The sequence below is a fragment of the Gossypium hirsutum genome, chromosome A07, assembly GCF_007990345.1.
Source record: "Gossypium hirsutum isolate 1008001.06 chromosome A07, Gossypium_hirsutum_v2.1, whole genome shotgun sequence".
Classification (NCBI taxonomy): domain Eukaryota; kingdom Viridiplantae; phylum Streptophyta; class Magnoliopsida; order Malvales; family Malvaceae; genus Gossypium; species Gossypium hirsutum.
This window is the reverse complement of record NC_053430.1, coordinates 34,992,355-35,010,416: the sequence shown is the minus strand read 5'-3', so window position 1 is coordinate 35,010,416 and position 18,062 is coordinate 34,992,355. Positions and strand designations below refer to the sequence as shown.

Here is an 18,062-nt window from a genome sequence, read left to right as displayed (position 1 = left end):
TGAATCATCTTCTTTGAATCCGCATGTTTGAATCTACTTTATCTATGAAGTTCCTTTTGTGAATTTACATGTATGAGTTCGACATATCTATGAGTTATCTTCTATGAATCCGCATATATAAGTTTGACATACCTATGTATCATCTTCTATGATCTGCATGTATGAGTCCGCCATATATATGAATCTTCTTCTATGATTTCGCATGTATGAATCCGTATATAAGAGTTCGCATCTAGCAATCCGTATGATTTCTGCCAAATTAATCTAAAATGACTCTCTCCATTCATGGGTTTTATACTAAGGTTATATGTAACAACTCTATATGAAAAGACTATATGTTACATGATCTTACACCAGATAACTTCTCATGCATTTTGTACTGCACCTCTATGATGTTCAAGCTTGAACATAAGCTATGGAATATGAGTGCATAAGTTTTGTCTAAGTGAGATCTGAGGTGAATTCTTAATTGAGGTAATTTCTTTTAGAACTCATTAAGTTCCTCATGAACTTACCATGTTTCTCTTCCTTATTTCAGGTATTTCCAAACTATTATTCGAGGAAAAAAGGGAGCTAAGCCAAAATCTTCAAAGTCATGTTTGAGCATCTTACCCCTATTTTTGTAACATGCGTAAATATCGGGGAAAAGTGTGGTTTAAATTTCTGTTTTGTACTTGTTTGAAAATTCTTCAAATCTGTTTCAAATTGTATTTAGACTCATAAAGCTAGATGAACAGATTATTATAAAAAGATTAATATTATTAAAAGGTTGTTGCATATATTATATTTTCATAGTAAAACCCTATTGAATTGTTGATTAATATTTAAATTACTTTCGCTTATGATGTTAATTGAAAACACGTTTTGATTTAGTCGATTCTCGAATAAATATTTGAAAAGGAGAGCCCCGATACAAATGTTACATTAATTTGTCTTAGTCCATTAAATTGTTACTAAATTAAATTTTGTTATCTAGCCCTTATTATTCTTGATGTCTGAAGATATAAGAAATTTAATGGATAAGGAGATTGAAAGTAATATTCCTCACTTCCGACCTAGTGGGCCAGTGCCTACTGAGAGTAGAGGAGCGATAGGGACTGAAGCAAATAACGCATTGTTTGAAGCGTTGGGAGCATGGTTTGACATATTTGTAGAGATGCTCCACCATCACCCACACAACTTTAGAAAAGCCAGTAGAACCACCTGTTCCCTCTCATATTCAAGTTTCTCATGTGGCATAAGATGATCATGTGAAAGAGATAAGAAAAATAGGCACTAAGGAATTGAAGAGAGGAAAGGAAGATGATTCAGTAGCTGTAGAGAACTAGCTGTCAACAGTGTATGAGTTACTGAAGAATTACAATGCACTTTGCCTGATATCTTGAGGTATGCAATTTTCTTGTTGGAAGATAAAGCCTTCTAGTGGAAGTGAACAATAATGAGCATTACGCCTCAAGAGTAAGTCAGATGAGAATTGTTTTGCAAAAATTTTGAGAGAAGTATGTAAATCGACTTTTTATTAAGCAGATAAAAAGGGAATTTTTAAACTTGATGTAGGGTAGACTGGCTGTTCTCGAGTATGAAAAGGAATTCATCAGACTAAGTATGCCTGTAAGCTGATATTAACGAGGAAGAGTTGTTTGTAAGTTTTGAATAAGGACTTAATGAAGAGATCCTAATTGTAGCAGCATTCAAAATAAGAGATCTAGCCACCCTGTTAGCAAAAGGGTAAAAAATAGAATTTATGATAAAGGAGAAGGACAAATTCTAAGATCGAGAGAGGAATGAAGGGATTATTGGGTTTGATGGAGATTTTCGGATTCAAGAGGACCAGGGATGATGGGGGTTTTTCTTTAAGTCCAACACGAAGTCACTAACATGATAAATTCAGATAAAATTGTGATATACGTCAGACCATATCAGTGGCAAGCATAGAGGGTTCTAGAAGATTGATTCGCCTTCTTTGTGGACAATGTGGGAAGACTCATGCAGGTATATGTTAGAAGGTGACAAGTGTCTGTTTCGGATATGGAGAATAGGGCCATATGATTAGAGAAATTCCAAAATGAGAAATTAAAGGCACAGTACAATTTGCACGGGTGAATTGGGATGTAAGACAATTGGTGAGATTTAGAGCTATCGTGAGATTAGGCGCCACAATAGAAAACACGAGAAGGACTATTGGCAGATTGGGATCTAAAGCCATGGCCCACGCATATGGGATATGCGCTAAGGAACACGTGAAGCCCCGGATGTTATTACAGGTAACTTCTCTTTATTTCACATTAATATTCATGCATTGATTTATTCTGGGTCAATGCATTCATACATTTGTCATAGGTTAATCAATGAAGGAATTTTAAATGTTGAGTTCATAGAAATGAAGATATTAGTTACAAATCCTCTTGGTCAAAGTACAGTTGTGGATAAAGTGGTTAGGAGCTGCCTACTGAAGTTTTAAATTTTTTTCTTGCGATTGATTTAATGTTGTTAAAATTTCATGAATTCGATGCAATCTTGGGGGTTGGATTGGTTAACTAGGCACATCACAGTCTTAGATTGTCATGTTAGAGAGGTGCAACTATTAACGGATTCTAACGAATTAGTATTGATCTTTAAAGTAAAGTAGGGCATGAAGTGTAAATTGGTCTCGACAGCCTTGGTAAGAAAGATTGTTTTACAAATGGGGAATGCTTATTTAGCGTATATAATGAATAGTACAGTGGTACATAAGGATTTGGGGCAAGTGTTGACTGTAAGTCAATTTTCTGATGTCTTTCTAGATGAACTTTCGGAGGTGCCACCGGATCATGAGGTGGAGTTTCCTATTAAGATTGCTTCACGGACTGCTCCTATCTTATCTACTCCATATTGAATGGTTCCTCTAGAATTGAAAGAGTTGAAGGCTCAATTGCAAGAACTTTTAGAAAGGGAATTTATCCGCCCAAGTGTCTCACCATGCGGTGCGCCAATTTTTTTGTGAAGAAGAATGACGATTATGTATAGGTTATTGCCAATTGAATAAGGCGACCATTAAAAATAAATACCCTCTACCCAGAACTTGATCAATTAGCTGGTGCAATGGTGTTCTTTAACATCGATCTTTACCTTGGCTATTATCAAGTAAAGATAAAAGGTGACGATATACATAAGACTGGTTTTCAGACTCGTTATGGACATTATGAATTTTTGGTGATGCCATTTGGATTAACTAATGCGCTAGCGGTATTCATGGATTTGATGAATTGGGTATTTCAACCTTACTTAGACAAGCTTGTAGTAGTGTTTATTGATGACATACTGGTATACTCAAGAAGCGAATTTGAGCACGCAGATCATTTGCGGGTGGTATTAGATACTTGAGGCAAGAATTGACTGTACGCCAAATTTAGCAAGTGTGAATTTTGGCTGAAAGAAATAAATTTTCTAAGCCATGTTATCTCCATGGGTGGAATCAATGTGGGTTATGATAAATTCAAAGTTGTAGTGAAGTGGAAACTGCCAAATAATGTCACAGAAGTACGCAACTTTTTGGGATTGGCGGGGTATTATAGAATATTTGTGAAGGGTTTTTCAATGATGGATGCACCTATGACTCAACTTTTCCGAAAATATGAGAAATTTGTATAGTTTAAAGCCTGTAAAAGAAGTTTTGATAGATTAAAGACTATTTTAACTGAAGCACTTACCTTATCATAACCTGTGCCTGGGATCGAGTATGTAGTGTATATGGATGCCTCACTTAATGGCCTTGGTTGTGAACTCATGCAAAGTGGGAAGGTGATAGCATATACGTCTTGTCAACTCAAGCCATATGAAAAATATTACCCCACTCATAATCTCGAATTGGCTGTAATTGTGTTAGCGTTAAAGATTTGAGTGACCAAAATAGAATGAAAGGCATAGTTATGTGACCATTTTTATAGTTGACCCATAAAAAATAATTTTCAGTATGGCTTAACGTTCCATGTCTTTATTTAACAAATAAAATTTAACAGAATAGCTAATTTGCATGTTTCAAAATGTATAAGGGCTAATTTTCCCAATTTTTTCATTAGAGGGGTCGAAATGCAATCAACCCCTAAGTATAGGAACTTCTTTGGTACTTTTACCTTGACTGAGTTGGTGTCACTAACTTGCCACAAATTGTAGTGGCAATTTAAGTACTTTTCAGCTCTTAATGAGCTTGTTTTCTAAACATTTTAGTATCTTTTATTACATTTTTTATTTTATAGATTAGATTTAAATTATTGCAAAATAAGCGTTTTTATGCAATATTTCGAGTTAGTTGACCCATTGGGCCAATACCGGCCTTAAGGTAGTTTGAATGCTTTCATTAAGTGTACATGATACCTAATTTTATGCCCAAAAGCACTAGGAACGATAGTTGAGTCGCAGCATAATCTTTTGGGGTCGCAACAGAATCGAGCCAATTCCAAAATTTACATTTGAAGATGTATGTCGTAGCAGGCATAAGCCTGTGTCCTAACACAGGTCTAACGGAGGACAAAAATTCAGTAAGAGTGTTTCTGTCCGTACAACTCATATTTAGTGTGATTAAGGCTTGTATTTGACCTAAATTAGGCTGCTAACTTTGCCTATATATAGTTAAGCATAGGTTAAGCTTAGTGAGCTTTTGCCAAGCCGTTTTAAGGTGTTAGTTTAGTAGATTTAGGATTTTAATTTAGTTTTATTTTCTTTTAAAAAACAAGTTTATTTTCTTATTCTTTAACTTGGATTCGATTTGAGTTCAAGTATCCATTATTTAGTATTTTCATAATTTTCTTTTACATTCCTTTTATAAATGATGATATCTTGACAATTGTTAAAGGATTTCGCAGACACAAGCACAACAAGAGTCTAAAATGAACCAATTTCTATCTTTCATTCTTTTAATTAATTTAATTTGTGTTCTTGCATGATTAGTTCAACTTTAATGAAGATAATTATTGAATCGATAACTGGCTAAGTCCTTTAGGGAGATTAACGAGCGGATGTGAGAGTAATTAACGGAAGAATAAGGGTTTTTTATATGAATTAATTGGTATGTGTGCTTAAACCCTGGGGTTGACAATCCTAGGAAGTAATCTAGGTTAAACAAGGTTAAGAGATAAGTTTACCGAGTGAATCGTCATTTATCCCGGTCAAGAAAGTGAAATTGAGAGATAAGTGAGTATTGGTCGATTAATTAATTAGTAGATGGCAAGAGGTAATACTGGTTAGTTAATAACTAATTTACTAATAAAACCAGAATTCTGGAGTTAATTGCAATCATTGAGGAGAGTTAATCTTCTGCTTGTTGTTTGAAAGTTTTCTTTTGTCAACTTTGTTTTAGTAGTTTTGTTTTTATTTTATGACATCAATTTTTTGTTTTATTTATCATAATGTAATTTTTAGTGACTACTGTTTAGACCTGCCACTATAGAAAATATTTTTAGATTTAATTTAACCTCCCTTGGGTATGATCATCAAAATACTTATAGGTGCTCCGTTGTAACACAAAACTATATTACAATTTGACATGTTCGCTTGCAGATATTGCACTTTAATTATATATATTTTATTTGCACATTTTTTACTCCAAACGTTCGCACGTTTGGAGGCAATCAGACACCAATGAACTGAGTTCTAACTCAGTTAAGAAATTACTAGAAACCCCATTATTTTATAAAATAACAAATATTATTTTAAAGGTATTTATGTCTTTTTATAATTTGATAAATCTAAATAGATATATATGTGTGCGCATATAAATAAAAATAATAATATATAAACCTAAATAAATATCAATCATTTCAATTTTATCGTTTCAACCAAAATCACATTAACTTTTATATTAACATTTTATAAATTTATTATATAAATATATATTCATCCAAATCGTGATTATGTAATAATCTAATGTAATTTATGATTTTGTAACACAAGTTTATATGCCCGCTTACAATAATTAAAGTTATTCACAACTGTTTGAAGATTAATTAATTTGGATTTGAGGGTACAGATGTGACTAATGGGCATAACTATTTGTGAGGCTTACCTGTAAAGGCTAACTTAGTGTTAGTGTGTGTGTGTGTGTCATTATCATGGGACTTGTTTCAAGTACGCAGAAAGTACGCAACTTTTTGGAGAGCTGGAGACATAATTTTTAGTACTGTCTGGTGGTAGCAGTAGTTTAAGAAAAGAAACAATAGACGGGAAGATTATAAAAAAGCAAAGGCTTTGAGCTTGTAAATCATGATCTTTATAGTGCAGGCTTTTAATTCCCACAAGATAAAAGGAACATTTTAGAGAGATAAAAGAGGTGTTTGATTGGGCCCCTGCCGTTGTGGGTGGGAGAGGCCCCACACACCGCCCATGGCGATGCGCACGCTGTCTTACCAAAGCTAAAAACCCAAGGCCATCATCATCATCCATCCGATGCCTAGACCTAACCCTAACCCAACATCACTATACCCCCAAAAAATAAAGCAATAATCAAAAGAATCCCCCAAACCCAAACCCATAAACCACTTCTTCCCCCCCCCCCAAAACCATTCCACCCTCATCCTTCTCTTCCTCATTTCCTCCCAAACCCTTGACCGATAACTTATCTTTTTACGACAAAGGGGTTATCACTTCCAAAACTGCCTAAGAAAAACAAACTATCTCTGCCGATTGAAGAAATCAAGAAAGATGGCTTGATTCAGCTATTTTCAGCTGAAAATCTGGTGGGAGATGCTTCATAGCCCTTCCCTGTGCAAGATCGTATTCAATCCACCAAAATTTTTTAAAAAGCCAGAATAATAGGATTCCTATCATCTTTCTTTTATCTTTGTCCATCGAAACTCAGTTGGTTTGTTTGTATATGTTTGCTGTTTGTTGATTAGGTTTGAACTTTGAAGGGAAGAAAAGAAATGGACCCAGTCACAGCTCATGGCCGCCCTGTTCCTCCTCCTTTCCTCACAAGAGAGCTTCATCTAAATCCGCACCATCAATTCTTGAATCACCGCCAACAATATAACTCAGAAGACGAGCCCAACCGTGGCAAGAAACGAGATCGACAAGAAGCAGCAGCAACCACCACAAACGACACGAGTGAAAGCAAAGAAGTAGCCATAAATGAAGGTGAAATCACAAGAAAACCACGAGGCAGACCTGCGGGTTCCAAGAACAAGCCTAAGCCACCCATCATAATAACCCGTGATAGTGCAAATGCCCTCCGATCCCATGTTATGGAGATTGCCAACGGCTCTGATGTTATGGAGACTGTTTCGACTTTTGCTAGGCGAAGACAAAGAGGTGTTTGCATTTTGAGTGGGAACGGAACGGTATTAAATGTAACCTTAAGGCAACCAGGAGCTCCCGGTGCCGTCGTCACTTTACATGGAAGATTCGAAATTTTATCACTTTCTGGGTCGTTTTTACCTCCTCCAGCACCATCGGCCGCATCATGTTTGACAATATATTTAGCCGGCGCTCAAGGTCAAGTAGTCGGAGGAACCGTGGTGGGTCCACTTGCTGCTTCAGGTCCGGTGGTTATTATGGTGGCTTCTTTCGGTAATGCAGCGTATGAAAGGCTTCCCTTGGAGGAAGAGGAACAGCCAGTGGAGCTGACTCCTGAAAGCGGATCCGTAGGGTCACCAAGAAGCATGGTTGGTCAACAGCAACAGCAACTATTGCAGGATCCCAACGGATCCTTTGTTCAAGGATTGCCACCAAATCTTCTAAATTCAGTCCAATTGCCAGCTGAGGCTTACTGGGGCACAGGTCGTCCCCCTTATTAACATAAGCACAAAGTTTCGGGTTCTTTTCCCTTCCATTCATCTTCTTCCATAAGATAATATTCAAGTTTTAATTATAAGTCTCGATCATATATTCATCGGGCTTTGATTTGAACAAGGATGTACAATCTCATGGGTTTCTTCCTGGTGGAGTTTCTTGTTTTTCCTTTTCAGTAGTTTTTTTTATTTGTATGAGAATAGCCGTTCTCAATTGTTCTTCTGATTCTAGTATCTTAACGATGAAGAAGCACCGAAACAGAAGATGGCAGTCGTTTCTCAGTTTCTCTCTCCATTACCTTTAAACTTGTCAGAGAATTGTTCTTTGTACAATAAATAAAAATAAAAAAAGGACAACTTTTTTTTATTAGGTTTTCTTTGGCATAGTACTTCCAAGTTTCAGATTCTCTTACACGATCCAAATGCTTAAAGAAAACACTAGTTATAAAATTTTATCAGTTTTATGGGGGTGAAGTTCTAGTTAATATATATATTGACTATGATTATTGGTATTGTTATTATAGCATTAATTATATGAGTGTATTTGGATAAAATATGAAAATATAAGGCTGGTTGAGTTAATGTAGTGGAAGATTAAAGAGGTGGTCGGGGAAGAAGAAGGCAAATCATGGCTTGAAGAAAGCAAGGTGATGGGAGGTTATGGGCTTAGAGTTTTGCTGTCTTTTTTGCATTGTAAAGTATTGATCGTTTTTCTCTGACTTGCTAGGGTTCATTATGGAATCAGAGATGAACATTGGGTACTGGGTTACACGTGCGCTGCTCTGTCATAAACAAAAAAAGAGAAAAAAAAAAACACTACTCTTTTCCGAGGCAACCCATTTTCCATAAACTTCACCATAAAAGCTCCAACAATCTCAATTCTCACGCGTTAAAGCTGATCTCTTCTCTTGTTTCCTGAAAAAGATAATATATATTTCAAAATACATATTGGTACTGCTGCAAATTACTACAAACTTTTAAACCCTAGCTAGCTTAATCTTTGCAAGCTGATACTAGCTAATATCTCATTGTATGTAGCCATGTACTTTATATGTACAATTAGTATCATCCCAAAATATAATTCCCTTCCTCTTCCTTGACAGACCATGCATGTGCAAGTTTGTTGGCAGCTCTTCTTTTTGGTATTATGATCAATACAACCTAAATTTCTTTCATCTTTCCCAATTTATTGCCATACTATTTCTGATTATGAGAAGGAAAAGCTCACTTTTGTATCCTTCTTACAACATTCATCTATTTTTTTTTTCTATAGAAAACAAAACCATCATTTTGGGGATTGCTTAATTTAAGTTGTACAAACAGTACATAACATTTTCAATTCACAGGATTTGGATTTTCAAATATTTTTATCTTCAACTTTGCATTTTTGGGGGTCAATCTAAGTTGAATACTTGGGGGTTGATTAATTTTTTTTTTGGCCAGTGGAGTTGATTAATTTATTATTGTTATTATTATGCTAATTTTGCCAGTACAAGGTTTTACCTACTGATGTAAAGTTAATGTCACATGACACTTCAAACTCTGCGGCTTTTTCACATGTTGGAGGTAATAATAGAGTGGACCATATATATGTATGAATCATATATGTGATGTGGCTTGAGACAATTCCATGCTGGTTTTCATGATCAATATAACACTGGTTTCTTTCTTCTTCTTTTTATAATTGAAGAGGATAGATATAATATATGAAATCTAATTTAAACTTACAATATAATATTTTTATCATTAAATCGATTTCTTAATTCTTGAAGTGCACTAATTCAATGATATTACCAACTATATATAATATTAAGATTTTTTCCCCTTTCCTTTCCCATGTTTGCACATTTTTGATGAAACTAAAAGTGCAAATCATATGTAGTGGCCACTTTATAATAGGATAGCAATTAACATGCCCCACCCTCTACTTTCTTTCTCTCCATGAATGCATGGCTTCAGTATATATTTCGACCTTTTATAAGTTTTTAAATTCTAATATTATATATATATAATATCTAGAAGTGTTAAATGTAGTGGTAAGGCATATTGTGCTTTTAAAAGAGTACGTAGGTTCAAACTTTATAATCAACATGAATATTGATCGTAAAATGGGCTTGGATCGTAAAACCATTTGATAGAATTTCTCCATCAAATATTAAAATCTTTTAGATCTAAATATTATTAAAATAAAATCCCTAGAATTGTATAAACAATTATTCTACGATCTTTAGAATAATATGACTTTCACAAGCTAAAGAAATACTTGATGTGGAAGTGGTCACTAGACTTGACGAAGAACATGAAGAACACCCGATAATTGATTTCTCCCTCTTGACCTCTTCCCTTAATTACATAAACCCTAAGCGATGGAAGCTATAATCTTTAATGTGTTTTTGTGAGGATTAGTTTATAATGAGCAACTTTTAATTTGGTACATCCATCAAGTAACCGAATGAATGGATAGAATTTAACTTCTATTCAAAGTAAAACTCTTATCTCCTTTAAATTGGGTCACATTATTTTAGACTTAATTAGGTCCATATAATCGGGCTAAAATCTTAATTCTTCCACTTGACCCAATGAGGTAAAACAAAAAATTTAATGGAATAAACTTTAAGCACGCATAAAAAAACACTCATCATAATTACCACATTATAGTGAATTGCAAATGTAAGTTATGATGGTTGTATGCTTCTTTCCATATACTACAATATTGCAACTTAATATAATAGGGTTTTAAGTACCTTTAAAGATTTTCCTATTTTACATAATTTCAAAATTACGTGCACACAATCATAATAAACAAAACATATGTCCATTTTATTTCAGAAACACCATAATTGAGTTCAAAGTGTCAAAACATCATAAAATTTTATTCATTAATACAATCAAGATCCATTCTTGTACATGTTCTTTAAATGTATTTGATTCTAAGCTTTAGTTAACGGATTTACAATCATAAAATTAGTTTTGATATGCTCTAAAGGCGTTCTTTGTTTCTGAACGTCCTCCTTAACTACAAAATGTTTTAATTCCATATGTTTTGCACCTTTGGAATATTTGTCATTTTTAGAGAAAAACATTCATGTCGAATTATCAAAATAAATTTTAAGCAGCTTGGTAATGGTGTCGACTATCGCAAGTCTCGAAACAAAGTTCTACAACCATAATATATGAATAGTAGCCTTAAAACATGCCACAGATTCAACTTCCATCATATATGATGCAATGACAGATTCTTTAGCATTGTTCCATGATATAAATCCTTCAATAAGAAAAAATAAATAGCCAAATGTGGACTTTCTACTGTCAAGACATCTAGCAAAATCTGAATCTGAGTATCCAATCACTTCCAATCGATTAGATCTCCTATACGTGAGCGTGTACTTCTTTGTTCCTTGTAGGTATCGTAAAACTTTCTTTTTAGCCTTCCAATTATCAATTCCAAAATTACTTTGATATCTACCAAGCATCCCAACTACAAAGCTAATGTCAGGTATTGTACAAGTTTGGACATACACTAAATTACCCACTATAAAAGCATAAGGAATTGATTCTTGTAACAACCCGATTTTTATCGATGTCAAAAAACTCGAATAAAAGTAAAAGTTCCTTAAACCAAGATAGCTTGAGTATTGAATCAAGTATATTTATAAGTTAATTTTAAAAATTAGAAACGACATTTATAAGATAGTTGATTTAATTTATTAAAGCAAATAATACAGAAACTAGATTGTATAATGATTAAATTAGTTGAAATTGATTTGGATTTGAGTAGGGATTTAAATGGCAATTGAACCAAGGGCTAAATAATAAATTAAACCAATAATTCATGAAGTTAGTGGATGAGCTTAATCACCACCGTAGAATTCCACTAAAATGATTAAGATTGAATTTTCGCGATTGATATATATAATTTTAAAAAATGAATAAAATAAAGTTAATATATGTATAAGTTAGTGGAAAGAGAGAAAAAGAGAATCACTTCACCATTCCGTGTAGAGCAAAGAAGAAAAAAAATAGGAAAAGTTTCAAAGGTTTCTCACCATTGCCGTCCCTTTCATGCCAAGGTATAAGTAAGGTATAAGTGATTTTCTTTCAATTTTTTAGTTGAATTTTGAAGTTATGGTAGTAGATTAACCTACCCCAAATATTAGAAAATCCAATTGTTAAAGTTTTGAATAGATAAGCATGGAAATAGACTTAGTGAACTTAGAAGAGAAAGGTTGAAATTAATGGTATTTAAGTTGAAATTTTGTAGAAACATAGTGGGTAATATTAATTTAAGCTTGAATTGAGATTAAGTTTTATAGTTTAATACGTGAATAGGGATCTATTTGTATGGGATAAGAACTTTAAGGGTTGATAATAAATAATAATTGTAGGAGGTTTTTGTAGTATATCTATAAAGTCGAATTTAGATTCAATCGGGTAAATTGTGAAATATGAAAAATTTAAATATTAGTGAAATAAGATACTTGATTGAAAGTGTGTAAAAATGAGTTTAATTTAAATGTATGTATATATGTTAAGTTGAGAATTTATATTGAACAAGATTGAAAATAGTGCCGATATATTGCGGGACAACAGAAAAATGAAGTTGGACATGGAACAATAAATTTAGTTTCTACTTTCACAATTTGATTTCAATATATGTTTTATTAGATAGTTAGTTTTAGGCGAATAAAATTAATATCAAAAGTAAAGTCAAGTATGTACGAGTTCACCTATCTGGTTTTGATTGTGATGTGTCGAAATTTGTATTTGTGCAATGAGATTGTGATGTTAAATTATGGTAAATATAATATTAAATTATCTTCTATTAACGGTATCGAATAGAATTATGAATATAGTTGATATGCTATAAGATTCATTTTATGGGGATATTTCGAATATTTCGATGAATATTGAGTACACATTACTTCGATTTATATCGATAAATGCTGTAACAGTCGTTTTTCAGTGGTATTAGAAACAGTGATTTCGGGGCCATAAATCTGACAAACGAGACCATAAATATTATTATTTAATATTTACGAGTCAATTATAGTATTAAAATAAATTTTGAATTGGTAAATTATGTTATTTGAATAAATAATTAGGTTCAAATGGTATGACCCTGAAGTCAAGTGGTTTTAGAAAATGAGGTATCGGGACCTCGTTTTTATAAACCAAGTTGTAAATATTTTATTAAATATTTATGGAGTGTTATTAAGGTTCTATTAAAGTTTCGTTAAGGAATTTTAATGTTCAGATAGTTAATTAATTAAAAAGAATTAAATTGTAAAAGCTACAAAAGTTGATTTTTATTAATTAAATGGGTCAAATGGTTATGAAAAGGTGAATTAATGGACTCAAATGGTAATTAAACCATTCATTTTGATAATGGACAATTATGGGTATGTTTTTATTAATTTATAAGTTTATAACTTAGGGATAAAATGGTAAATTGAAAATAAAGTGTAAATTAAGTTAAAATAAAGTGGTCATCTTCCCCAAATAGGTTTCAACAACCGAAAACCATTTTTGGAAATGGGAAACTTTCGGCCAAATTGATTTTGGGTGAATGGTAAGTGTTTTAATCCCGTTTTTAATGATTGTTATGCTTTTAGGCTCATATTAGCTTAATCTAGTTAATTTGGGGTTCAATTTGTTAAATTGTTAAATGTTTAGAATTTTACCATGGATGAATTTGAGATATTTTTGAAATTTTATGGTAGAATTTTAAGTTTGGTTGTTAGATAGGACTATTTTGTAAAGTAATTTTTGGTAATTTTAATGTTTAAGGACTAAAATGTGAAATTAGTAAAATTACAAGGACTTTCTGTAAATTAACAGTAAATATGGGCTGTAATAGGGATCCAAAAAATTTGGCTAAGTATGAAATTGGACAAAAATGGTTAATTTGCATGTTTTGGGTTTAGGAATTAAATTGTATAAATGTAAAATATTTGGGGTAATTTTTTAAAAATTTCAAAAAGAACTTAACTGCATAAAATTAATTGAATTTTCTATTAGAATTAGAGAATTTAATGGAATTATAATTTTGGATCAAGAACGAGTGAAAAATCAAGGAAAAGAGAAAATTATCAAATAGCCTTTGTACTTAGTCGTTGCTGCAATTTAGCTTGTAAGTTCATATGAACTGTAATCATTATCATGTTAATTAAATTAAATGTTTACTATGTTGTTTTTAAGGTAAATGAATCAATATATGTGTGAATGTAACCACATTATGATGACTTGACAGAAATTGAGTCCTAGTTAAACCTTAAGAATTCTTAGGATACAAATGACATGTTATTAGAGATTTCATATTTCGAGTGTTGGTATTGAATATGCTACCGACGGATGAGGTCCTACATTGTGTGAGCAGCATCGTGTAGCTTACATTCTAACCCACAGCTCGTGTGAGCAGGCCCATTTCACAGCTCGTGTGAGCATTCATGTAAAATAAATGTTACGGTTATATGTATAGGCACACTTCGTGTGAGCTTTTCGAGTATTCGATGTAATTTTAGATGGTCCAACGGGCAAGAAAAGGAATGGAATGATAAGTGATTTAATGAAAAGGTTCATGACTTTATGAAAGGTTTAACGTGTATGTAATGTATCTTATGAAACCTGTTTATGTCTTAAATGAGTCTGTATGATTTGTCAATGAATCTACTAATATGTGAGCTTGATGATGCTTGAATAGGCTTATACTAAATTCCTAGTATTGGAAACGATAAGTAAGCAAATGGAATGAAACATGATCGCACGGTAATGATGATGAATTAAATGTTATGTTTATTTATATATGGTTGATTTCATATGCATCATGAACAAGTATGCTAACTTGTGAGTTTGATGGTGTTATATAGGCTTTTATTAAGCTTATGGCATTGGTAAAATTTTATACTTATTCTATAAAGTTCACTATTGAAATGGTATGTTATGTTTAAAGTTTATACAAGCTTATGTTTAAAGTTTATACAAGCTTACTAAGCATTCATTGCTTACATAGTTATTTTCTTTTGCTTTACAGATTATCGGAAGCTCAATCGGTTGGAAGTTTATCGGAGATTTATCACATTATCCATTGGACAATTCAATAGTTGTTAATTAATTTGGCTAAGGTTTATAATGGCATGTATAGGGTGTTTTGTAATTGTATTATGGTGTATGTGTTAATGATGTCTTGGCAAGTATAAGCTTTGGAAAGCTATGTTGGTTTGATACATTTTGATGCCTTACCAAGTTATGTTGTTGGGGTAACTTTATAATGCTTGTTTATAAGGTTGTCTTGGCATGTTAATGATAGTTTAAAAATGATAATTGAGCATTTTTATGCCTTGATGTTTATATATGGTTTATGGCTTACAATGTTTGTTTCGGTAAGTCCTTTTGGCCACTTTTTGACAATGAAAGTGTATGGCTTGTTGGTACAATTTGTTGGCTTGAAAATAGTCAATTGTGATGTGTTTTAGGTACCTAATAGTATGAGGCTATTATGGTATGTCTTGAATGGTTTGGAAATGGTTAAATATGGTATGTTTTTCCTTAATGGACTAGATTGTTAAATATGGTATGTTTTTCCTGAATAGACTAGATTTATATGCACAAAATGTGTCATATGAACTTGTTTATGTATGAGATATTTGGATATTAATGGTGGTGCCTTGATTGGCACATTGGTTAATTGAATTAAGGTTTTGGAAGTGACAAATACATGTGTGTTTAGGTGAGGTTTTTGATGCCTTGAATGTGTGCATTATTGATCTAGATGTTTTTGCATGACATGGTTTTGTAATGGCTTGATTTTAGGTAAATTTGGGTCCACACGGCCTGAGACACACGCGTGTGACTCAGTCGTGTGAGGCACACAGCCCGACAACACGGCCGCGTGTCATCTGACGATTTCATTATGGTACAAGTTAGTGAGTTACACGGCCTAAACACAGCCTGGCACATGGGCATGTGGGGCAACTTAAAGAGTTACATAGGTGAGGACACGAGCTGGGACCCGGCCATGTGTCCCTAGTTTGAAGGTTACACGGCTTGAGATATGGGCGTATGTCTCAGCCGTATAAAGCACACGTCTTGGCTACATGACTATGTAACCCATGTTTCAAAATTTTTGTGACTTTTTCCTAAACTTTCCAAATTGTTTCAAATTAGTCTCGATTTGCTTGTAAGCTATTTTTATGGCCTCAAACGCTCAATTTAGGGACAATATGTACGTATATGTTTGGTTTACAATGCGATTATATTATTGAATGATATTAAGTTTAAATGTTTTCATTTTTATGGTAATGCTTTGTAACCCTAATCTGGCGACGGATACGGGTTAGGGGTGTTACAAGTTCTGGGTGCATGTAACACCCCATACCCACCCTGGTGGCCAAGCCTAAATATTAGGATGCCACACCACCGTCTCATGTCATAACCAGCAAGAAAAATCTCATTCCAACAAAACATCCATCAGCTTGTTATTTGCATTGGTCTTAAGACAATCATACTAGCTAGTTATCATTATCACATGCTAAACTTACATTAAATAGTCTTATTGTAACACCTCTAACCCGTATCCGTCGTCGGGCTAGGGTTAAGAGGTATTATCGGACATATCGGAACATTTCTCAAACATTTCAGAATCATTATATCATCATAGTCACATATCATAACCAAGTCCTTTACGTAGGTCAACAAGACTTTAAACATGCATTAAAAAGGGGTCGGCACTAAACCGAGCACATACAAAATTTTTCAAAATTTAAACATTTTTCAAAGCTATACAGGTCACAAGCCCGTGTGAACAAGCCATGTGCCTCACACGGCATTAGACATACCCATGTGTCTAAGTTGTGGCAAAACATGGCATACATACTGACTTGTCCACACAGTCACAAGACACGCTCGTATGCCAGGCCATGTGAAAATTAAGGAGGCTACTGACTTGGGTCACATGGCTAGTCACACACCCGTGTGTCTAGCACGTGCTCGAAACTGACTTGGCCATACGGCCTACCACAAGCTTGTGTGTGCGATCGTGTGGTCTGTCCAGGCTCATTTTGAAATAGCCATTGAGCAATGCGGCTGAGACATACGTCCGTGTCCCGGCCCGTGTGGGCCAAAATAGGCCATTTACAAGGCTAATTTGCCACCCATTTAGGGTCCTCCCTACAAATACCATTCAAGCATCAAATACATTAAATTTCCAACCAATTTCAACCACAAAACAACCATCATTCATGCCATATCATTATCAACAAATTCCATGCTTAACATCCATACCAAAACATACCATATCATGAGCCATAATCAAACCAAAACATATTATTTATAACCTTAATATACTCATTCAATCTTATACCACATTCTTACCAATTCCACAATTAAGCATATACCAAAAACTTACCAAACTTAACAAATTTCTTGGCCATTCATAAACACATCATATTGATCATATTGCATCACATTTCATATACCAAAATCAAACCATAATCATAACCAAAACCAAGCCATATCACATGGCATGATAAACACTTTACAAAACATATTCATATACTTCTAGCCTATACATGCCATACTTCAATATATACATTTTCAAAAGGTACCAAAATAGAGTTCGATAGTGTGGTGATAATCCTTGAAGGTTCCCAAGCTCTCGATAGCTTCGATATCTAAAAATAATTGAAAACACACACAAAGTAAACTTTCAAAGCTTAGTAAGCGATATACAAATAATCTTATCATTTTAAACATATAAGCATTATCAAATTATATATATCCATAGTCAAATGCTATCATAACCAACATAGTTCATATACATTTCACATATTCCCAATTCATTTTTACATATAACATATTTGCTCATACTTATAACACATATTATCTATTGCACATGTACTTACCTTATATTCCCAAACATTGTATACATTTCAAACTTACCTAATTCGGATACATATTTCATGCGTTCATTCTTTTCTCGGAATGCCTGTTGAACCATTCAGAATTATAAGGATACGTGGATAGCTCAGAAAGGTCGTACAATGCCAACGTCCCAGTCGTGGTCTTACATGTAATCAAATATCGATGCCACTATCCCAGATAGGGTCTTACATGAAATCAAATACGATGCCGATTTCCCAGACATGGTCTTACACATAAATCATAAGTCGATGCCAACGTCCCAGATGTGGTCTTACACGAAATCACATATCGGATCCTGTGTCATGACATTTGTCTCCTAACTATTCCTAAGGTTCGTCCGGGGCTTTTCGGACGTTAAAACTTTGTCGATACTTTCTCGGATAT

General features: G+C 33.6%; 1 protein-coding gene across 1 annotated transcript; it reads left to right on the top strand.

The window, feature by feature from the left end:
• The first annotated feature begins 6,238 nt into the window (after nt 1-6,238).
• Nucleotides 6,239-8,125, top strand: LOC107952907 (AT-hook motif nuclear-localized protein 22). The gene is made up of 2 exons (XM_016888113.2): nt 6,239-6,710; nt 6,870-8,125. The coding sequence occupies exon 2, from the start codon at nt 6,897-6,899 to the stop codon at nt 7,764-7,766; it is 870 nt and encodes a 289-aa protein (XP_016743602.1). The 5' UTR covers nt 6,239-6,710; nt 6,870-6,896; the 3' UTR covers nt 7,767-8,125.
• The last annotated feature ends 9,937 nt before the right edge of the window (nt 8,126-18,062 follow it).